The 23,670-nt window shown below is 30.6% G+C and overlaps 3 protein-coding genes and 2 long non-coding RNA genes across 8 annotated transcripts in view; 2 read left to right on the top strand and 3 right to left on the bottom strand.

Annotated features, from left to right (window-relative positions):
• Nucleotides 1-883: 883 nt before the first annotated feature.
• Nucleotides 884-5,126, top strand: LOC100869428 (uncharacterized). The gene is made up of 7 exons (XM_003693729.3): nt 884-1,915; nt 2,639-2,856; nt 3,108-3,350; nt 3,457-3,714; nt 3,798-4,190; nt 4,283-4,434; nt 4,502-5,126. The coding sequence occupies exons 1-7, from the start codon at nt 1,741-1,743 to the stop codon at nt 4,737-4,739; spliced, it is 1,677 nt and encodes a 558-aa protein (XP_003693777.2). The 5' UTR covers nt 884-1,740; the 3' UTR covers nt 4,740-5,126.
• On the bottom strand, nt 1,051-2,541 carry LOC147658581 (uncharacterized). The gene is made up of 2 exons (XR_015294103.1): nt 2,344-2,541; nt 1,051-2,264 (listed from the first exon to the last, which is right to left on the bottom strand). It is a non-coding gene; the product is annotated as an uncharacterized LOC147658581 (long non-coding RNA).
• LOC100865429 (uncharacterized) lies at nt 5,088-8,291 on the bottom strand. Of its 2 annotated transcripts, none has more exons than XM_003693696.4 (3): nt 6,662-8,291; nt 5,803-6,086; nt 5,088-5,725 (listed from the first exon to the last, which is right to left on the bottom strand). In XM_003693696.4, exons 1-3 carry the CDS (start codon nt 6,701-6,703, stop codon nt 5,521-5,523), a joined length of 531 nt encoding a protein of 176 aa, XP_003693744.1. In that variant the 5' UTR covers nt 6,704-8,291; the 3' UTR covers nt 5,088-5,520. The 2 variants fall into 2 exon arrangements, with proteins under 2 accessions (XP_003693744.1, XP_012342055.1); XM_012486601.3 differs by having other exon boundaries at nt 7,638-8,109.
• A 2,456-nt stretch (nt 8,292-10,747) lies between these two features.
• Nucleotides 10,748-23,670, bottom strand: part of LOC100871146 (uncharacterized) — a 54,695-nt gene continuing 41,772 nt past the window's right edge. For all 3 annotated transcript variants that reach the window (XM_012486598.3, XM_086914080.1, XM_086914076.1), the window contains 2 exons: nt 14,422-14,749; nt 10,748-13,135 (listed from right to left, as the gene is read on the bottom strand). In XM_012486598.3, coding sequence (XP_012342052.1) covers nt 13,004-13,135; nt 14,422-14,749 — 460 coding nt within the window. In that variant the 3' untranslated portion in view covers nt 10,748-13,003. The remainder of the gene's footprint in view (nt 13,136-14,421; nt 14,750-23,670) is intronic.
• LOC147658582 (uncharacterized) lies at nt 17,435-21,341 on the top strand. The gene is made up of 3 exons (XR_015294100.1): nt 17,435-17,617; nt 18,170-18,341; nt 20,768-21,341. It is a non-coding gene; the product is annotated as an uncharacterized LOC147658582 (long non-coding RNA).

A 23,670-nucleotide genomic window follows, 5' to 3' on the forward strand; every position in this document is an offset into this window, starting at 1 on the left:
TAGATGATTTCAAACTTATAATTTATATTTTTATAAATTCATTATATTATAGTCAATAATATTTTTATTTTTAAGCATTTTATTTTATTTTAGTTTATCATTACATTTTTTATATTATAATTAGATATATCATAATAAATTAATGAATATTTAATTAAATATATCATGTATATTCATATAATTAAATAGTAAATTTTTTTTATTCTATTTTGTCTTAACAAAAATTTAAAAATAACTTCTTTTTTCAATAAAAAAAATTTGTGCTTTAATAATTAAAAAGCTGAATAAATATATATTTCATAAAATATAATTATTTTATTACATAAGTAATTATGATAATAATCATTTTCATTGTATACATATTAAAAGCATATCAAGTTTCACTAATGTGCTAAATTTTGATTAATATATTTATTTTAATTATATCTCATATAAAAATAAAATTAACAAAAAATTAAAAAAAGTTTTATAGTTTTCAATATTTTTAAAAATATTATATTATAGTTATATTTAATGTAAGTACTTTTAATGAAATCTATTTATAATTATATTAAATGAAAAAATTAATTAGTAAAAATAATAAAAATTATTAAATTAATTAAAAATAAAATAAAATAAATAAAAAGTATAAAAATAATTGTATGCTTTTGAAAATTTCATAATTTATGTTATATTAAAGGCTTTCCTTAATTTAGATATTTTCAATATACATTCATTATATAGGAGGCGCTAATATTAATTCATTAATTCAGGGCCATCTAGATGTCGCTTTTGAGTGTAAACTTCATATAAAATTATTTCTTATTTATTCTTATACTATTTGGATCTAGAACATGTAATTTATATAAATAATGTATGAAAAATATTTTAAAATTAATTTTTAAATGAAAATTCATATTTTTTTTAAATACAATCAATTAATAATTTCCCGCCTAATATGGAATATACATTGACGTGCGCACGCATATCGATTTGACCAATAGTTTCGTAAATCTTACTGAAAACAGTATCGTAAATAGTAAAAGTACTACATAAAAATGTAAAATTAAATGTGATTGAATTATATAAATATTGAATTATTCATATTGAATAACATAATTAATGAAAATACATATTGAAAAAATTAATATACAATTAATTAAAAAATAAATATAGTAATTGGTATACATATATAATTATTATAATTATTGTTTTTTATAAATGAATTAAATGATTGCACATAAGAATATTTCATTTTTTGTTGTTAATAAAGTTAATTTAATTGAACAACATTAATATTTTAGTTAATATAAATACCAATTTTATAATAATAAATATTTTCAGAAATAATTTTAATTTTATAAATATATGTAATATATTAATAAGAAAAAATATAATTTGAATCTTTGTTTCAAACAATCGTTAAAATATATGAATGTTATCAAATTCTATTTTTATGTAAATGAAAAAAAAAGAATATAGAATGGGGTGCAAGTAACATTTTATACGGCAGTGTAAGTTGCGTCGTTGGCAGCAGAACGATGAAGAGCAGAGGGGGTTAGAAGTTTGCATCGTTGCGGCGTTGCAGTTGTCCGCCATTGCTAGGGAGTTAACTTGGATACTAGGCTAGGCGAGGATCTCGGTGCTTACCGTGTGCCCCCTCTCCCTTTCATCGTGGAAAAAACTATTTAGTGATTTCGTGTTACGATTTTGGGTATTTTGAGATCCGGGCGATTTCGAATTGGTCTTGATTCGAAAGGAATGGAGAAGAAGAGGCAGCCAACAATGATTACGACCAGCGAGACTGTGTTACATACCAATCTTCTAACGACGACAGGTCAGCGTCTTACTCCAACAGGAAAAATCAGCCATGCCAAGACGCGTGTCTATACGCAACGATATCGTAAAGAATGGGAACAAATGCCTGATTTTAAAGGTACTCCCTGTTATTATTTATTGCTTGTTTTAAAATAGCTCACTATCGAATAAGAAAAATACTCATTTCTATAATGTGCTGTATATGTGCCATACTGGATACATGCATACAATAATCGTTTCAACTTCGTTTCGTCATAGCTTTAACCAGCGTCAACTTTGATTAACAAATTATTTTTAGAGAATAAACGATTTTCACATATACTTGATTTTTCTTTATTATATCAAAAACTGCTGGATATATTTTTCAATTTTAAGCACTTCCATTTAGACATGATATTCTGATACTTTGTTTTTTCATTAAAGTTTAAAATTGCACATGACTATCATTTATTATTTCGAATACATATCTATTTTTATACAAAAAATAAATAATTGTGAAATAATTAATTATATTTAAATATATTAAAACTATGATTTAATATTTACATTTAAATAATTTTGAATGTGAAACTTTTTATAGAGATAAGAAAATTTAGTAGATTGTATTCGTCAGTATACAGCATGATTACTGAATATTGTTGTGTATGTATCATGTCACTAGCGTTAATAAGTTACCAGTAAAAATACTACTGGTCAATCTTCAAATCGATGTTACCATACGGTTAAAGTGTGTTTAGTGAAACTGCACGTTGCACGTAGAAATTGTATCGCAATCCATTAAAAGAAAAAATAACATTTACGAAATAAGAAAAAAAATACTTGATATGATATTTTATCGTAGGATGGTTGACATCCGTACCATTTCAACCAACACGTGCCTATTGTATGTATTGCAAGAAAAATCTTCATGCGCATCGACTGTCTTTGTTAAAACATACATGTACGATGAAACATCAACGTGCAGCTCTATTACACGAAGCGGAAGAAAAAAAGAAGGCTGCAGCCCGAAAGGCAAATATAGGAGAAGAGGTTGAAGTAGAAGAAGTTGAAGAAATTGAGGTTTATATTTTTAATTATATTAGTATATTAAATTTTAAATTATTAATTATAAATTAATTATAAATTAAAATAAATAATTAAATTTTTTATGTTATATTAAATTTATTATTATAATTTTATGTTATAATATATAACATAATATAAGTTATTATGAAAAATATATATATTATATATACATATCTATTGTATATCTATAAGTAGATATATATTGTATTAAGCAATATTTTAATAAAAACCAATTAAAACATTAGGCTATAGAACATACTCAAACTGAAATAGAAGAAAATGAAGATGAAGTGGAATATGTTGTTGAGAGATTAGAAACAGATGATGAATTGGATGAGGCACAAATCAAAGATCCAAGTGAAGATGTTGGAGCTGAAGTTGAAGATGAAGAAGAAGAAGAAGATGAAGAAGATGTATCACATTTGCAAATGCCTTCTGATGAAGAAGATGTTAAACATTCTATAAAAAAAATTAAAATAGAAAGAGTGGTGAGTAGTTATACAATGGACTTTTTCTTAAAGTTTATTTTAATAATATATATTATATTAATGATTTAATTATATTGATTTTATTAATGATTAATTATATTGATAGGAAAATTGCGAGGATTCTTTGACTGAGGCTATGGATCATATGCAAAGTGAATATCTAGAAGAAACAGATAATCATGGAACTGTACAAATGGAAATGGTTGTAGAATCAGAAGATCAAAGTAATTCAGAAATGCAAGTTGTATCGATTCTTCCTGATACAGAAGATTCTAATAAAGAATCACCAAAGGAATCACGCGAAAATGGAAGAACAATTCGACGAAATGATGGTAAATTAGACAGGAAATCTGCAAAATTATTGGTAAATATTATATATAACAATATAAAAAATATATTATAAATGAATGTTAAATAAAAAATTTTAATAAAGTATTGATATTTTAGCAAGATGAATGTAAACAACAAGGAGATTCGGGAATAATGATGGCATGTCCATTGCCTATTTTAGGCACAGCTTATCAAATTAATTCTTCAGTTGCATCTAATACCAACACAATTGGTGTACTTCAACCTGTGAATACAATTCCCATTGCACCTGCACAAAATAAAACGATTACTTTAACATCGGGTGGCAAAACTTTAACTTTAACAGGTGGTACATTCCAGCCTGGTACTCAGTATGTACTGAGTAAATTAAAGGGTAAATTTCCTACGTTGGTAATGGCTGATAAGAAAACTGCAATTGCAGCTAATCAAGCAGAGGACGCCACAAAAGGCGTTCAAATAACCAAGGATCAATTAGCTGTAGCAAGTACTAGTTATCAAAGTCCGAAAAAAGTATGTCGGTTTTTGTAATTGTAAATTAATTCTTTTTTCTACATCTTTTTTCTTATCGATTTTATATCTCTTACAAATATTATTTCTTCTAGCATGTACTTTTAAAAACTATTAAGTCCCCTACGATTAAAAAGCCTCGTATTTCTACTCATGTCGTAGATACAAGTAAAGGTTTACCAATTGGAGGTTTGCAGGTTAGCCTTTATAAATTAATGGATGGAAGATGGACTTTTTTAAATGAAAGGTATAACATATGAATCAAATATTTTTTGTACTTATTTCATCAATATAAAATCAATTTTTTATTTTAGTAATACAAGTCCAAATGGTCGATGCGTAGATTTGGTGGATAATATGAAAGTTAATTTCACAGCTGGACGTTATAAAATTCATTTTGATGTTGATAAGTATTTTACACTAAGGAGAATAGAAACAATGTATCCGTTTATCGAGATTGTTTTTGACGTAAAAAATCCTGCTGGACACTATCATATACCGGTGCTTCTGAGCCCATTTGGCTATACCACTTATCGTGGTTCTGAAAGATGAATATTAATCAAATCATCATGTCTATTAGATATTTTGTTTCTTTGTAAAAACATTAAACTTCGTAAAAATAAATATTTTTTACGATTTAAAGTACAAATGAAAACTAATACATCAATCGTGTTTTCACGAATATTGTATGATTAAGTAAAAAAAAAAAACTATTTTTAGGTTTATATTTAATGACATAACAGAAACAAAATAAGATATATAAATAAAAATGTAATCAAAAATTCATATAAATAGGTTTTAGGATTTGTGTATATGTATGTATTAATATAAATTGAAAGATTACTATAAAAAATGGGTGGGTATAATTATTAATAGGATTATTAAATTGTAATGCAAGAATCTGTGAAAAAATATATTTTATTTCTTAGTTTATAAAAATTTAATATATTTAATAATACATTGCTAACTACTTTGCGATTGCTCGAATAGAAAATATTTTCTATGAAAGAAAGATAATATTCGAGTAATACATATATTAACAATCATGTTTCTGAAAATTAATTGATTTTAAGATCATAAGATGATTATTGACTTATTTTAAAAGCATCTATGTTATTGCGTTGATCGATAAATTGTATAAAGTAATTAAGAAGGATAGCAGTATGGATAGAATTTTTGTTTAAGAGATCATGATGTTAAAGAATTGTGAGAAAAAATTTATAATTCAAAATTTACCTTTTGAATTATAAGATTAACAAAAAAAAATTTTATCCAAAATATTAAAGCATTGAAGGTTCATTACAAGTGTAATCAGAAAAAGCTAATAATAATTCTATTGTGGTGGTAGATAGCTTCTATCAACATCTTTTTTCGTAGTTGGTGGTAGGTATGAACTAGGACCATTTTTATCTCCAGGTCCAGGTCCAGGACCACGTCCAGTTTCAGATTTAGAATTAAAGGAAGGACGATTACCACCATTTGCGGCGCCGGTACCAAACTTAAAGCTGGCTCTATTTCCATTCTCATCAGCCTCGTATCTTAAAAGATATGCAAAGTAAGAAAAAAATTTCGTTTAAAAAAGATAAATCGATAAGAGTAAAAAATTGTTGCTCACTTAACAGAAATAGGAAGACCTTCGGGGCTATTATAAGAGAAACTTCCTTTTACAGTTCGCACTAATTCACCATCCACTAATTTCAGCATTTCTGTTTCCTCTTTTTGCACGTTGTCCACCGGTGCATTTACATTTGAAATCGGACGATTCCTGGCTTTATTGTCCTCGAAAGGCGTATTCAAGATCAGTCCACCAGAACCTCGAGCAAACAGAGGTGCTTTTTGATCAGGAGATAACTTTTCACCGGTGCAATGCCACGTGCCAAGAATCATTAACCAGAAAATCTGGAGAATCCATTTACAAAGTGATTAGTAAGAAATGGAGTAAAATATAATAATAACAATTATAAAAACAGTTTTCAGAAAATATTGAGCACATATTACACAAATCACAGTAATGTAGATATCTCTTTTTAAATGATCATATATGTACACTTTATGAGAATTAATCGTTTTTCTTTTATACAAAATAAGTAGTTATTTGCCTGAAGTGGTTCTGATTTTGAGCAGTTAATGATGACCTCTTGACCGATGAGAACGAACAGTACAATCTTATAGTTTGTTATTATTATTCTCTTCATCATATCGAAAATACACTTTCTATTTAATTTATTTTCATTTGATCGATTCGAACCAATGATTACAACATCTTTTGATCGGAGATATGATCTTTTTTATTAAAATTTATTTATTTCGTTTCATATAAAAGTAAATGAACATCTTAAACTTGTTATCCTGATCCATAGAACTATATACATGAGCGTGTGTATTTATAGGAGGAAAGCTTGAAAATGTTAAATCATGATACAATTTCAAATTTCAAAGCTATGGAATTATTTTGAATCGAATTGGAAACATACCAGCGACTGAGGCACAATTTTCTGAGTGGTCATCATCACCATGGATCAATCACTCTCGATAACACTTTAAATAGCATCCCCCGTAGCACTCGCGACGATATCGGTGGATTTTAGAAACCACTGACATCTGCGTTCCTTCACTTTGCCAGCTTTTATATACCCCATACTAGCTGTATGCAAGGACGATGCTTTTTTCCCCCCTCTCTAATCATTGATTGTCATAGAAGTCGCGAAGATCACAAATCTTGTGTTCATTCTTTGAATAATCTCGTGTTTAGGTCTCATTTTTTTTTTTTTTCCTAATATTATCTTTTGCATTGCATTGTAAAGTATATCATAGAAATTTATGTAATGTCTTATTTTTCAATTATATTTTTTATAATAATGTTATTTTTTTCAATTTTTGAATTGAATTTTATTTAAATTTTTCAATTTCTAATATTTTTTTTTATTTTAAAATGTAAAAACAAAGAATATGTTTTTAAATTTTTATCAATCTCTTTGTGATTGATAAAACTGGGTCAAAGTTTAAGAGTATTCGAAAAATTAATTGAATCGCATAAATGACTATTTGACAGTTTAAATTGTTTTATAGTTTTCTTCGAGTTAATGTATTAAAGAATATTTTTTAAGATGGGATAAAAAAATCTTACATTAAAGCAGAATGAACATACTACATTGTATATGTCTCTTAGGATATACATGGAGCGATCACCGTTCCCGATGAATTACTCTCAAGAGACATGTGCGCTCATACGCTCACGTATTCGTTTGCGATTATTTTCTCTCGACCGTGGAGACGGTTGGATTTATCGCCATCCGTTTGGCACGCGATTCAAAGGCCAACGTCGTTACGATGGATGAGATTTCGTTCTTTTAAGGGCACACGGGCAAACAATACGATCTCTAAATCGCTAATAGGATACGTTTGCTCTTTCATAGGTAGTAGTAATACATAGTCGCGCTGACATTTTACCCTTTTATTCCGTCCTTTCGCACCAAACCCATTCGCATTCCGTGTATGCCCGGTAGTTGGATGTGACGATTCGGTCATTGATTTTTTTCATGATTGATCTCGATCTCTGATCAGAGTAGATCCGGATTCAGAGATCATCGGATCTGACCTGAATCATCTCTCTCTTGATCGACTAACCGATTGAATCACCATCTAGATGTCGTTCTTCGAACTTCGAACTCGGATGAACGACAAAGCGAAAGATGTCGTGGAAGAAGGTCGTTGTCCTTTCGTAGTTGATCGTTGGTGAATGGCCAGGTTACCCTGTTTGAAAGTAAGCATTTAAAGTTTTTCTCGAGTTTGAACCAATGTACCTTTGAGAATGTTCTGATAGGATGTTCAATGGCTGCACGTTTCTGCATCAGTCGTTCGCACGATGTAACGATTTCATAATTCGAACGGCTATCTCGGTACCAAGAGAAAGAGAGAGAGTGAGAGAGAAAGAGAAAAGGGTCTCATTTAGAAAGAGAGAGAGAGAAAGAGAGAGAAAGGACTCTGTATTTAAAAATACTCATGCGCATCCATACTATCATGTAATTTGCTACTTATCGTACGCAAGTCGACTTTCCACGATGCGACGGATTTATCTTTCGTGATTTACATCTGGCTTTTCCAACAATCCTTTCATATTCTATCTCAAATAGTTAATTTCTCGATAGTTATTTGTTCGATTTAAATGAAAAACATATAATGAAACATATATAACGAAGGAATTATGCGCGGCCAACAATTCATTTCGAGCAATTGTTAATTTGTATAAAATCTTTAAAAAGTTTAAGATGATTTTAAAGTTTTATTTTTTGTTATTAATTATTGAAATTGATTGGTGTATGCTTCTAAATATGTAAACAAACAAAGGTTAAAAACTATCTAGAGGAAGACATTCATGTAAACCGTATCCTTTACCTGTATTCTTTTCGAGTTGAAAAAAAAAAAAAATGTAGAAAGGAAACAAGTGATGGGTTTGATTTTTGATTTGAGACTTTTTTCTACTCTGTTCTTTCGTTTTTTTTTTTTTTTTTCTTAACAAGACATTTAATATTCGCTCAATACCTGTAAGCTCAGCAAAATTAACATTTTGCATGGGAACAGACGTTAAAGAGTTTTCGGTGGATTCGATTCGTTCTTAACGTTTTCTCGCGCTATTCGACGACTTGCTCGACTCTTTCGACTTATCTTGATCGATTGAAAATATTTCGTCGAAAAACCTCAGAAGATATATACATTCATGTTTATAGATTTAGGCTATTTTTTTAATATCTATAAAGTGGTATCGATATAGATCCAGAGCTTGAAAATAAAGCGAAGAAAATTTCAAAACTTTCAAAATTTATATCGAGAAAAAAATTAAATTTTCATCATTTAATATTTGCTATGGAAATATATACGAATTATTAATTTGACATTCCATAATATACGTAAATCATATTAATATCGTACGTAATATTATACGTAATCATATTAAGATAAAATCTTTGAAATGATATCATAAACAATGTTAATTTTAAAATTGCATTTATGATTTTTCCTTTTTTTTAAATATAAATTATTATTGTAATACGAAAATAAATTCTGTGCTCAGTATGATTTTTCAACACATGGTTCGTTGCTGTAAACTCTGAATCTAATATTATAGTACTTTTTGCATATTAAAAAAATGCCCTATATCGAGGCGCTTAATGGACAAACTTCGACGGTGTCTTACTTTTATAACATACCGTACGTGTGTATACGTATCATTCTTAACTTGTATTTGTATTACGAACGTATCTTTGTCCCGCGTACACACACGTACATTTTTACTTAGTAAAATAATAATTTTAAATCTTCATTGCTCAGCACCTTTTCTCCAACATTACGTATATCTCGTATGATCAAACACTCGATTTCTCTCGATACAAAATATATGATACTTTGATACTCGATGAAAAACATTGCCGTAAATTTCGAATCCGTTGCATTCTTTCCTCGATAATTCGAATATTTCGTTCGCTCGAATTTTCACCCGTTTTAACACCGAAATATTTTTCAAATTAGCTTAATAGAGAATTCATGTAGATATACTTTACATAAAAAGAGTGTTATTAAAATTGAATAGTTTTGACGCGATAACGAGAAATTGTTTTTTTTTTTTTTTTTTTTTTTTATCGAAATGGAATTTACTCGAAAAAATTATATATTAGAAATTAGAGGCATCGATAGTTTCATTATTCCTTCAATGATAATTATGTTTACATTTTTACAAATACAATCTTTTCTAACTCAAGTACTTATAAATATTTTATAATTGCAAAAAATAGGAATTGAAAATTTATAATCATTCAATATACATATTAATTCTTATTTCTGATACGATTTGATCGGAATTTGTTTTGAACATCTTTTGCCGAATATAGAAAAAGAAAGCGAGTGAACGAGGAAGAACGTCGAGTCTGGAAACTGGAAAAATCTTATTGATCAGATTAATTAAATGAGAATAATAAAATTTTCTATTTTTGATTTTTTAATATTACATAGTTTGGATTATTTTTTTACATTTAATACATGTAAAAAAGAGCAGAAAATTTATTATATTTTATTAAATACATTATTATAAAATTTGGATTTATTTTAAAAAAATATTAATTTTGAAAAAAAAAATTAAATTAAATTGCTCATATATCACGATGTATCAGAAACTTTTGCAATAAAATATTTATGTTATTTTTCAAATAATCAATCGTTCATGAACAATTAACAAAAATTATACTCGAGGTGCGTCAAAACTATTGCTAGTTCAAAAAGTTTCCAGTGTAAAGTTTGAATATTCATGTAGATTATTAGTTTGAAAAACACGAATCAGAGCAGAATTCACGGAAAGTATCTTCAGTATATTGTTTCAATGTATCCACGTTTTATATGCGTGTGCGTGAATGCGTACACGCGAGTGTGTAAATGCACAAATATACATGTATGTATGTTTTTCAGGGATAAACACGTATTATTTTTTCCATTTCAGGTTTTTTCCTTACTGGTATACGTAAATCTTCAAATTTACAATTTGCGAGGACGCGAGTAAATTATTCAGGATCTTCTTCTTACTTACAGTTTTTTTTTTAATATTACACTCTGTGTACCCTACAATTGCAACAGTGAGTATAATGAGTGAAAAATAAAGGAAATCTTAATTTATCTGTTTTATCGACGTTGTTCCTTCTTCTCTTCTTTATTCCATCCTCCTTTACCAAATAGATCGCAGAGATTTTTTTTATAAATATCTTTTATTCCGGCAATCTAGAAAAAATATGCGGATATGTATATTAAAAAGTACAGACACTCGCGCAGGCACGCAACCACGCACACACGTACAATCATTAACGCGACCAAGCAATCCTCGATAGAGGGCGCCAACTCTTGCGCCCTCTCTCTCTGTACAAGGAACGATTCATGAAGTGAACAGTTCTTCTCGTGTAGCGAAAAAACATGATTCAACTTTTTTTCTTTCTCTCTCTCGTTCCTTACATAACGTAGTATGCACAGAACCGATCAACGGTTTTTCTTCCAAGAAACAGGGAAACGTTTCTATATAATGTACGTTTCGCGTCTTTTATTCGGTATCTTTTTAGATTTGATATATCGTTAAAAAGATCTCGCTTTGAAGTACACGTAAAAATACATGCTACAAGTAAAACAAAACGAAGGAAGCGACGGAAGGACGCGCCGAAATAAAAACACACCGATAAAAAATAAATAAATAATTCGTAAACACGTGCATGATTGTTAAAAATAGAAATATCTCGAGAAAGGAATCGCGCGCTTCTGCCGTTTATGAATTATTGTTATAGTTTTTCTTCGTGCATAATTTGATTTAATTCCGCTGCAATAATCGAAAAAACTATATAGAATAGAATGCGGAGAGCAAGCTGTCGTCGAATACGTTTGTCCATACGAACTAGAACAGTTAGTCAACGCGTTCTCGCACTTTTCGGATCGCCGACAATCACGCTTTCTGTTCAAAAAATATCACGATATTTACACATTTCATTATTTGACGATCCTGAATAGTTACTCACGCGTTTGGACTGGCGAGCGCCAGCTCGCTTTAATTATAAGGTTTTTTTTTTCTTTTTCTTTTTTTTTTCGGACAGGTTTGCGTTTTTTTTTTTTTTTTTTTTTTAATGCGAGGTGTGGGAAAACAATAGCAATGAAATGAAAGGAAATCCGTGTGTCAAAGTAAAGCGGTACGATAGAAGGTTTCTTTCCTTCTTCCGAAAAAGAGAGAAAATTCTACGTGTTTTCGTATTTCGTAGCCACGAGAAAAAAATAGCCAACTTGACATTCCTCTTTTCACCAGAGTTGGATCACCACTCTATCATCTATCATTTTTATCGTACAGCTTTTAACAGCGCACGTTCTACGCGATGTTAAAAAATTTCGTAAAAGATTTTTGCCTATAGAAGTTCCGAGTTCTTTTTTTTTTTTTTTTTTTTTTTTCTCTTTTAGTAAAAACGAGAGTCTATGGATCTATACGACATTATATCGATGTCCAACGAAGTAATAGCGTTCTGTAAACTCGATAAGTTTTAAACATTCTGTGCAACTGCGACATTTTTTTTTTTTTCTCTTTTCTTTCACGCTCGTGTCTCGCAGTTTCGCGCACAAATAATGCGCAAACACATCCTCGAAATCACGATAATTTTGACAGTAATTAACCACAATAGTAAAAGCATATAAGCTATACAACTACCATTTCTGTATCTACAATATAGTTTTGTGTGTGTGTTTGTGTATGTGTGTGTGTGTGTGTGTGTACGTGTATATATATATATATATATATTTTTTTTTTATTCTCTTCTTTTATATAGTCTGTTACTTTTATAGACACTCCACTGTTTTTCTGAAAGGCTATTAAGAGGCTGGCTCGGTGCTTTTACGCTCATTCAGGTATCTTGCAGTGTCAATTCGCTCGATATCATCGTCGTTCGAACCGATATATCGGAATTCTCTTTTCATCCGTATCGATAACCATTGTTTGTAAAAATCTTCACTCTTTGCTTGCTCAACAGCTTGGTTCAATCGACAGGACCAACTCGCGTTCATAGAACAATTCTTGAAAAAATTCGTTTCAGATCACACATTTCGTAGTCGTAGATACGTCGTTCCCGTCTCTTCATGAAATTCATTTCTGGAGAGAAGTATATAACGTTTATCATCAACAGCACTCGTGGTAACGATCATTTTTCGAGAAACATGATTTATCGGCGACCAAATTCGCGACGCATTTTCAGCGACGGAGAATCATCCCCGACTGCCAGAGTCAATCACGCGACAGTTTTACTTTCTTTTCATTACTGCAGAAGACAACATTTACATTTAGGCTTCTTCTTTAAGGTGACGTGTTCGACCTGCGAAGCGTCGCCTGGTCCCTGCGCTGTCATTCTAGCGACTTCAACGGTAGCTGCTCTCGACGATGTGACAACCTGTATAATTAATAATATTTTGTTGTTAATCTTTTAAATATATAATTGAGTTGATAAATTATTAATACTTCTATTGATACGACGCAAACGAAACTCAGAATTTTTTTTCATAATATAAAAGGTATATAATAAGGATAAAAATCATAATAGTGTTTGAAAAATTTTTATCTATGAGACAATGTCATTTTTTTTTTTTTTTTATTTCCGAATCTTTTTATATGAAACGTTTATGAAATGAAATAATATTAAAAGTTTTCTTCATCAAAATAAGATCAAACGTGTAATATAGCTTGCATTGTATTTATAGCAATGTTTGGACATATGATCACGAATTTGTTCGCTTATTTGACTACGAACTATTCCCATCGATTCCTCGAACTGCTGGTTTGAAATAGAACCTGTTTTATTTATGATTCGCATCGATATGTTTTAACAACTGGTAAATTAAATTAGCGGAATAAGAAAAATATAAATTTTATGTATAATTTATTTGTCATCGTAAAATGAAGTTGATAGAATTTTTAGAAGATTAATACGATCGAATCTTGATCGATTGACTTTAATTTCTGTATCAATTTTTACGATTTTATATTATTTATTTTATTTCTATTTATTTAAAAAAGATATTAAGTACAATTATAATTTATATTAATTTTAAATAATTATTTTTTAAATATTTTATTTCATGTATTTTTTAATAGGAATTAAATAAATATTAAGATTAAAAAGTTATTGCTCGGCTTGATTATTAATATATTCCACATATTCTGTTTCACTCTACTTCTCATTCTTACGACGCTTGATGCAGTAGAAAAAAAATGAATCGGATAATTTTGCTCTAAATTTCATTACTTGTTTAATACGTAAAAAATGTTATCGTCGTACATAAGTATTATATTTGATCTTATTTTGATCACAAAAAAAAAAAAAACCAAAAACAAAAAGAAAATTTACCGTTGAATTATTGTTTGTGGATATTTGATCGTTTTATGGATATTTGATTTTATTAGATCGGATTATATAGTTCGCACATCAAGTTTGCAATATATCATGAAATCCCTATATCCCTATAGAGTTTTTATAGTTACTTTTGCTATAGTCAATATTATCCGACAAAAATTGTATTACGTAGTATCCATCAATTTGTAAACTTGTATTTCAATTCAATGATATTTGAATAATTTAAGTAATTTGCAAATATACGGTATAATATATTTTACGCATACTACACGAGTTAATTAATAAAAACTGCATGAAATGGAAAAAAAGGAATAAGGTTAAGTTACCTTATCGTTGACAGGCTGCTGACTATTCGCGGTTGCAGCTTTCATCGGAGTTCCATGGGCGTTTCCATTCTCCTGCCCAGGTTTCGGCGAAGAATTCGCATGTCGATTCGTAGAATTCGCGGAGGATTTTAGCAAGGGACTGGAACTGGAATCGTGATCAACGGTAGTTTGCGCGTTGTCGGTAGTATCGCATCCCGGCAATGGTGGAGCTGTCTGGCCAGGGGTCGGAGTGATAGGTTTTCCACCTTTTATCAATTCCACTATCTCGTCGGCTTCCCTCGAAAGGTCACCGTCTGGTCTGAATGGATTATCCCAACCACTATCCGTGCTGGAAATGAATTTTTCCCTGTTAAATCTTCATCTCCTAAATTAGGTTCCAAATATTACACCTCTCTCCGTTTCGCTAATCATTTTACTGATGGTAAAGTAGATACCTAAAATTTTGAGTCGCGCGATACAAGTTTAGTCATCGTTTTTACAACAAGTGAATAATTCGTTCGTTATTTTTGTCTATTATCTTCAGTGTATAAGTTAAATTAAGTTTAATTATGATTGCCATTTAACCGTAACATTGACCACGATATCGGATTACACGGATAATCATATTTTATATTCCTAACCTTTTTTAGTGTTGCACGTGTAACGAACATGTGAATCGTTCTCGAGAATTGTTTAGAAAGTGTTCGCGATTTATTAACAATTAACAATTAATCTATTTTTCTTTGAACTTGTGCATTCATTTAATAGCATAATCTAACATAAAATCAAATAAAAGCTGCTTTGAGTGAATTGAATTTTTTAAGAAAAAAAATTTTAATTGCATATTTATATTGAATGTGAATTTACACAAAATGTGATTGTTAAAAATAAAAGAAAAAATGGAAGACAAATAATTGTACGATGAAGAATGAAGAAATGGAAGAGTAAAATAAATATAGACGGATATTCGATAAGAAAATTGAAACTGGTAGAATTGTCGGAAATAATTGGAATATGGCCAACAATTCGATATTGTGAAACAAAGTGTCGATTCTTTTGCTTTCCCAGCTGCGATTAATCTTAGATTGCATTCCATTGCATTCACCCAGAGAATTTCACCATCTTAAATGAAAAACGGCTATCTTTCACGCCCAAGAAAAAAATTGCGTTAAAAGATTTTCATTATTGATAATGATACGAAATAATATTTAGTTTTTTTTAAAAATGTTAATATTCAAATATTTTTTTGCATCTATTTTTTACATATATGTATGTAAATAATAATATGGAAATATTTTTGTCCAAAGCGATTTTTATTTGCTACCGAATCGCAAGATAAGTTTTAAACCAGTGAAATTTCAAGAAGGAATAGAAAATTTTCAATTTCGAAAACAATGAAAAATTGGCCGAATCACAAGAAATATTATTAAATGTCATTTTATTTTTGAATTGTCATTGGTATGCTGCGTATATATACATACATACATACATATAGTGACATTTTTACAAAATAGAAAACTAATTCTTTCTCATTCAATTAATTAATTTATCATAAAAAATTAAATTTTTGTTTTTTACATAATATGGAATTAAGCTTAAAATTAGTTTAACATTTGTAAATTGTAAATAAGTAACAAATATTATTTAATAATACATTTAGCTTTTAAATTACAGATTTACGAAATTGGATGAATTTCGAAAAAATCGAAAATGAGTTCGAATGAATATAATAATCTGAAAATTCGGATATCTTCGAATCAGCCTGAATTTTTCTCGAACCAAAGCTATTCACAAATCCTGGTAACCAGCGATTTTCGACTGTCTGTCTCTAATACTTGCCTAATCTCGCCTGAGTCCGTCTAATTTTTTCGTACTTGCAAAAATCATAAAATCATAAATAAAATTCTTAAAAATCATATATAGCAATTAATAGAAACGGATTTGCATTTTGCGCACTACATTTTCCAAATTTCAATGATAATTTCAACTATTCGATGAATTACGGTAAGCTCGTTTCTTTTAAAAATTTCCTAACCTATTCAATATTTTTATTTTTTTATATCTTTCTGTTACAGATCGAGAGCCGATCGAGAAATGGTGTTTCCATTCCTCGTACAATCCACATAATACAAACAACAGTCTCTCGCAATCTCTCAATTAATTAATTTCAATTGCATTGAAAGCGGCGTGGGTTAAAGTTAACGGCGAGTTTTAAAATTAACTAGTCGAGGTTTCGTTCGTTTTCAAGACGATGATTACCTTTCATTGCCATCCGTTTCTTTAGGCACCTTGATCACGTAATACACGTGGCCTCCGTGGGTGGTCGTCATTTTGCCCGCGCTCGCGAATCCACGTCGTACGATATCAACATGGGACACGATCCGAGAGAGGCTTAATTCTGGCTGCCCTCTCGCGCTAACGTCTCGAAGCAGGCACTTTTACACCTGGACATCGCATCGAATACGACATCGGCTCGCGTAATTGTCCATTTCGTCGTGTATTATATATTTTTTCCCCCCGGTCTCTCAGTGTTAATACTCTTCAACAACAACGTTTTCCCAAACCTGTCTCACCGAAACAGATCTCCTGTGATTTCGCATCAACCAACTCGAATAATTCTCGGCGTAAGATTTTATTTTTAAAAGCGGAATCGTGGCGGGAGATCATTGCAACTACCGCCAACTATCTTTCTCTCCCACATACGACTTTCCCCTCTCCGATCGCGCTTCTATCCCCCTCCCCTCCCTTCTAGTTTCTCTTTCTTTCTAGTTTGTCGCGGAACTCATCGACGCATCGAACTCATTATTTCGAGCTACTTTCATACAATATTTATCCGTTATTTATTCTCTTTTCACGAATTATATTATGAAGTTATCCTCGAGTAACGAGTAATTTTTAGAGCGATAACGATATAATACAAATTTCTACAAATGCTTGGGCTAGCCCTTTTGCTAAAATCCATCCCTACGTTATCGACAAAAAATGAGGTAAATTTCCACATCTCTCGCGGATACACGATGCACGTATTTACCGGTTTCGAGTTATAGCGAACGAAATACTGGGTCAAGAAAGTTCGGATGGATGGATGGATGGATGGATGGATGAACGGTGCAAATTTTCCAACTAAATCGCAACCCCGCTCGAGCATTTTTAGACCGTGAGGAATGGCCGTTCCGATGTTGCAAACAACTGGAACTCGATCTCAGAATAAACTCTGGTATGACGCCTCTTGAAAAAAGAAGAAGAGAGAGAAAAAAAAATTAAAAAACACCACGGAATTGGTGTCGCCACGTATGTAAATTTCGCACGAAATTCGCTCGGAGATCGATGTTATTTTTTTTTTTTTTCGCTCGAATCGAGAAACAAGGATGAAGAAAGAACTCTAGTCAGATTTGTTTCGACGACGATTATAATGAAACGCGTAAGCGCTTTATCGATCCGTCTCAATCGAAGTTGACCTATTTCCTCCAATGTCCTCGACCTATTTACTCCAATTCCCATGTTGTCTGTCGCCGTCTGTCCTTAATGCTACCAACAAGGAGTTTATCCCGTTTCGTGATGCGTCGTGAGAGAGAAAGAGAGAGAGAGAAAGAATAACGTTTCTCTCGTTTTGCTATCGGTCAATTCGTTTGCAAAAATTATCGTGAATTTTTTTTTTTTTTTTTCTTCCAAAGCGAAACACGACATTCACGAAAAATGGAAAATTAAATCAAGATTCTTCTTCGACGAATGGACGATAGCAACAGATTTTTTTTTTTTATTATATCAGTGGGCAATTAGTCTTCGTGCAACGAAGAGGTGAATGCGACTGGCATCGATCCGATTCTGTTTATAACCGTATGTCGAGTACATATGGCTTCCAGACTGGTCAATTCTCTACCAAATGGTACGAGATAACGAAGTTGTACACGATCCGGCTCCTCTTGCACGATATTTATCAAGTAAGTAACATTGGTAACTATTTTAACAGGTTATTATAATTTATATTTTATAAAGTTTTTTTTTTTTATACAAAATTTTAAATCGTTAAATAGAATAAGATTTTTTTCTATTGTTAAAAAAAAAAAAAGAATTTAAGTTATTCCATAATTTTCACACAGAGGATAATAAATTTAGAAATTTCTTAATTCATACTTAAATGTTATTTGCTTTTTTTTTTTATTAAAATTTTAGCTACTATGCAAGAGAGTTTATTAATATCGGGCGAATTGCAACTTTTCTCATTGCCAAAATTTATTATTCGATCGTGATATCATACTGATAGAGCTTAAAAATATCCTTTTTATCACTTTTCATCACTTTTCATCAGGTGAAATAATTGCTTCGATATCTTTGCCTTCTGATGTTATAAATAACGATGAGTTCGACGCTCCAAGTTAAATATATCCTATCGATATTTTCCTACGAGTAAAGAGAACGATATTTTTTTTTTTCTTTTCTTTTCCCCCCCTCCGAGAAAAATTAATTTCAATTAGCACGAGGATGCCGTGTAATTGTTAACAGCCGTTCCGAATTAACGAGTAAGTTTTCACATCTTTCAGACGATCATCGATATTCGCTCGGATAAAAGCAATTCAAATGTATTCGTATCCCAATGAAAATTCTTATAATCGCTTTTTAACCTATCCCAAAGAACGCGAATAAATTTGACAATAAAATTCTCGAGAGTTTATTTTTATTGCTTGAGAGTTGTGAGCGAAAGTTGTTTTCAGAAACGCAACAACCTGCCCGCGAGAAATACTTTCGACACGGTTTTTATCGTCAAATGCATTTCGCAACTTTTTAGAAATTTTTCCCCAAAGTTTCCCTAGGGCTCCCTAGGAACCGATTTCTAGAGATTTCTGTAAGTGTTTCTGGAAAGGGAAGTTTCTTCGAAAATCGAAAAATTTTAAACTGGTATTATTCTTTTTTTAAAAAAAAAAAAAATTTTACATATATATTTAATATTCAAATTTTTTCTTTTATAAACGCGATAAGAAGAAGTTCGAGGGAAAAATTCCGCGTTGTTCCCGATTGAAGTTTAGAAATTTTATAGTTAGAGAAATTCGTTATTTCGAGCAATGACATTTTCACGAGTCCTGATTAACGAGTTGTTACGAGAAGCGTTCGCAACCACTCCTTCCTTCCCAGTTAAAATATTACATCTACAAGAAAATCTGAAATTACTTTTTTACACCGTCCTTCTTCCAAAAAGAATAATCTAAACTTCTTTAAACAAGAGTTTAGAAGAGTTTCTAATTGTTTATTCGAAATTCTATGTAAACAATTTATATTAAAAAAAAAAGGCAGATAGGCTATTTTAATCACTTGTGGGTAAACACTATGTATAAATTTTTTCTATAATTATGGAATCGGTTTACGACGTAAACTTGCGAAAAAATTTATCTCTTACCACTTGGAGAAGCTACCCTTGACACGTCACGAAACTCGACGCATGTAACCCGATCCGAGATTAAATATCAGTAAGACAATACTAATACCGATAAATTTTTTACTTTTATTTATTTATTTTTAAATGAACAATATTTTTGCAAAAATACGTTTCTCCGGTTAAAACAAATTCGAACGCGATTATATCCACTTATTTGATAGATGAAGAAAGGAACGAACGAATTTATCGTTCAATCAAGCCCGCAAATATTTATTATTATTCACGATCCTTTTTCTCATTTTGCTTTTTTTTTTTTTTTTTTTCACATTCGTTCACAAACTTTAATCGAGTCAAAGAAGTAAATATATCTTTGTTGTGGATAAAAAACTTTTTCCCATTCATAGAATATTCATCGAGTGTTATAAGAAACAATTTTCTAGCAATTTTTATGATCACGCGTCGCACACTCCTCGTATTCGAGTGATTCCACCAGCAATGGGGGTTGGCCAATAGTGGCGCGACGAGGGTGGGTATATAGGTCATGGCTCAGTCGCGGAATTCTCACTGTTCTCTACTAGCCATCAGTGGCCCACATCCGTCTATACACGGACAGTTGATTCCAAAATGTTCGAAACTAATACGTCGATCGAAGCTTATTCATTAAATTACAGGGCAATTTAAGTTTCACAAACGAGATAGGAATAAAATGAAACTGTCCTCCTCGTTGTTTTCGCACTCTTCCTTTGCTTCTCTTTGTTCCAATGCAAAATTTAAATTACTTGTAATTTAATACGAATCTCGATACTTTTATTTTCTTTATGTGTTTATTCGTCGTTTAGAATTTCTAAGACTTTTTTAAGATTATTAAATTATAATAGAATTTGTTGTGAAGTAACGATTCCTGTTGAATTATGATCATTTTCCCCAAAATTGGAAAAGAATGCATTTTGCGACCTTATTTCGTATATACACATTTATTTACTTTCGTGTTTATAGTTTCTCACACTGGGTCACACACGATCAATGGATAATGAGTTTCACCTTCAGCACAATTGAAAACTTTAGAACGAGTGGGGGACAGATCCATTCGTAACGACTTTAAGGAAAAACTTGCTTTGAATATTGATGTTAAAAAAAAAAAAAAAAGAAAAAAAATAGTAATTTAAAATTGTGATAAATCTTTATACTTCGATTTCTGAAGAATTTTTCAACTTTAGATACAAATCAAGAAACAATTTGTATAGAAATTGTTTGCATTTTTATTCATAATTGCAATTCCAATTTTAATGCACCACTCAATTTTACGTTAGCTATATAAAAAATATATTATCTCAATTAATAAATTTTCAATAATGGATCACTTTTTTTACTGGCAAAGCCTTCAATTGATGTTGCGATTAATAGAGCGAGTGATATCTATTATAATATCTCTGCAATATAAATTTTTCCACTTTTTTTTTTATCGTTCTTTTAATAATCACTTTCATTTACTTAAACCACACTCCACACTGTTTTCCTTATAATAACGAGCTCTCGTTTAATCCATTGTCTGAACTCCTCTCTTTTATATCACTATTATCTTTTATATCATCGCCCTGATTGCGATAGTTGTTGAAGTAGAAACCTGTTTAAACGGTATTCAAAGAAACTTTGAAAGGAAAAGATTTGACAGAAAAGAAAGAATTTTTTGGTTTAAATATGTCAAAACAATTCACGTTTGTAAAGTATGTTTATAAATAAAGATTCTATTGGGAGAATGCAGAATGAGATACCAAGAAAAAATTAAAAGATAAAAAGCTGAAAATTTTAAATACATTTTCCAACTATCGCAAAATATTGAATTGTGAAAGGAAAGTGCGTGCATTATAAGTTGAAAATGCAAAAAAATAAGGTACAGGTTTTAATTAATATACACGAGATAAACAAAACAAATTACGTGAAATATCACTTTTTTTTAATATATATAATATTGAAAAACGTTTCGAGTAAAAATTTAATAAGGTAAATAAGAAAAGGGCACGATTCGATATTAATAATTATTTTGCATATATATATATATGTAGAAGATCATATAAAGGTCAATTTTATTTTTTTAAATATTATCATAATCTTTAATGCATTAATCGATATAGCACTTTGGTCTGTATAAAAAAAAAAATAAATAAACTATTTAAACAAAAACTTTTTTAATAAACAGTATAAAAGATACTCATATATTTATCCTTTTTTTATTTTCCAAATAATAGATTTCACTCCAATTATTATTTAAAAATTTTTCTAAATCTACAATCTTTAATCGAAAATAGATTAATAATTTTTGTATAAGAAAAATCGATGCGAATTAATGATTTTGTATATTCTACAAAAAAAAAAAAACATTCCTAACATCAAATTATACTCCTTCCTCTGTATCATTTAATTCTTATACAAAACCTTTCTTCCTTATTCGTTTCGCGTATTAATTAATGGCGTTACAAAAGAATTTTGAAAAGTAAAGATCATACAGAAGAAATGCACTTGAAACTTTTAAGTTTCCGGACAAAAGACGGCCAGAACAAACATTGGATGGAACGCTTCGAGAATCCGTATACACATATAGAATATTGTTTCTACGATGAAAATGCAAAAAAAAAAAAAAAAAAAAGGAAAAAAGAAAAAAAAACGGAAGACAAAGATTAATTTGTATATGTGGGTAAAGGGGTGTATCAACGCTGACGAGGGATGCATTGGGTGCGTACAACTGCGCCATCGCCGTAAGGCTGCGGTCGCCTTTTCCGCGACTGCGTCGTCTCGTCTGTAGTCGTGAGGGATCAAGGAAAATTCAGCTGAAGAATGCGAAGGGGGACGTTAAATACGAGCCGCCAATAAACAGAGAGACATGTAGGCCAGTGTGTTTGTCGCGACACTAACGCGATGTACCAATTGATTCCCTGAACGACGACTCGTTGACTCGACGATGGAGCATGGACGGCTTGTTATTCCATTCAATTTGCATCACCTATTTCATAAAATTGCGCGCTAACGTATTGTACACGACGAAGAAAACTGGTTCCGGTTTATTCCTAACGCTCGACAAATATCGATTCGATTTTACGAGAGAAATTATAAAATTTGGAACGTTCGATTCCAAGTTATAGAAGGATGGATATAAGAATGGACCTTTCCAATCGCCTTGACTTTTCCCCTTTCGTAACTTCGAGAAAGCTTCGACAGTTTTTATTATGATATCGTCTTTTATAATAGATTAGTAATAGGTCATAGGAGTAGTTTTTATTTTTTATTTTTCTTTAGTCTCTATCTTTGGTATCCACGAAGAGGCGCTATACTTCGTTTCTATTTTCAAGTTTTCGCCTGAAGAGTTTCCTGAAGCTTACGACTATTCGAAACTATGCGCGCCCGTACTTCGATATAAACCTCGCTTCCTAGTTCTAAATTATGCGAAGAAATTCGTCGATCCTTAAACTTCTTCGTTATCTACCAGAATTCCTCGAATTCTTTATATATTTTCAAAAGAACGAAAAGATATAGATATTCGCAACAACACAACAAAGATTCTTCTCGAAACGATAAATTAAAATTGTTACGAGCGAATCACGATCGTACACGCGAGACCGTATGTTTTTCCGACGTGACATACGATCGCGTTAATTTTCACGCGATCTTCTTTAAGAAACGTTTCTTAAACGCTTCCAAGGTTATTTTCTATATTCATAATACGCAACGTTTAAAAGAAAAATCTTTGATCTTTAAGTTTCGATTGAGAAAACTGCGGGAAAAAGTTTTTGTTACGGTACAATGATCAAAGAGCGTAGTTAGAAACCGAACGGTGACACATTCCAATGCTTCTTATAGATATTGCACCGCCATCGTCCGAAAATTGACCAAAGATGAATATATAT

This window comes from Apis florea, unplaced genomic scaffold (genome assembly GCF_048593485.1).
Source record: "Apis florea isolate Af1SG1 unplaced genomic scaffold, ASM4859348v1 contig_1914_pilon, whole genome shotgun sequence".
Classification (NCBI taxonomy): Eukaryota; Metazoa; Arthropoda; class Insecta; order Hymenoptera; family Apidae; genus Apis; species Apis florea.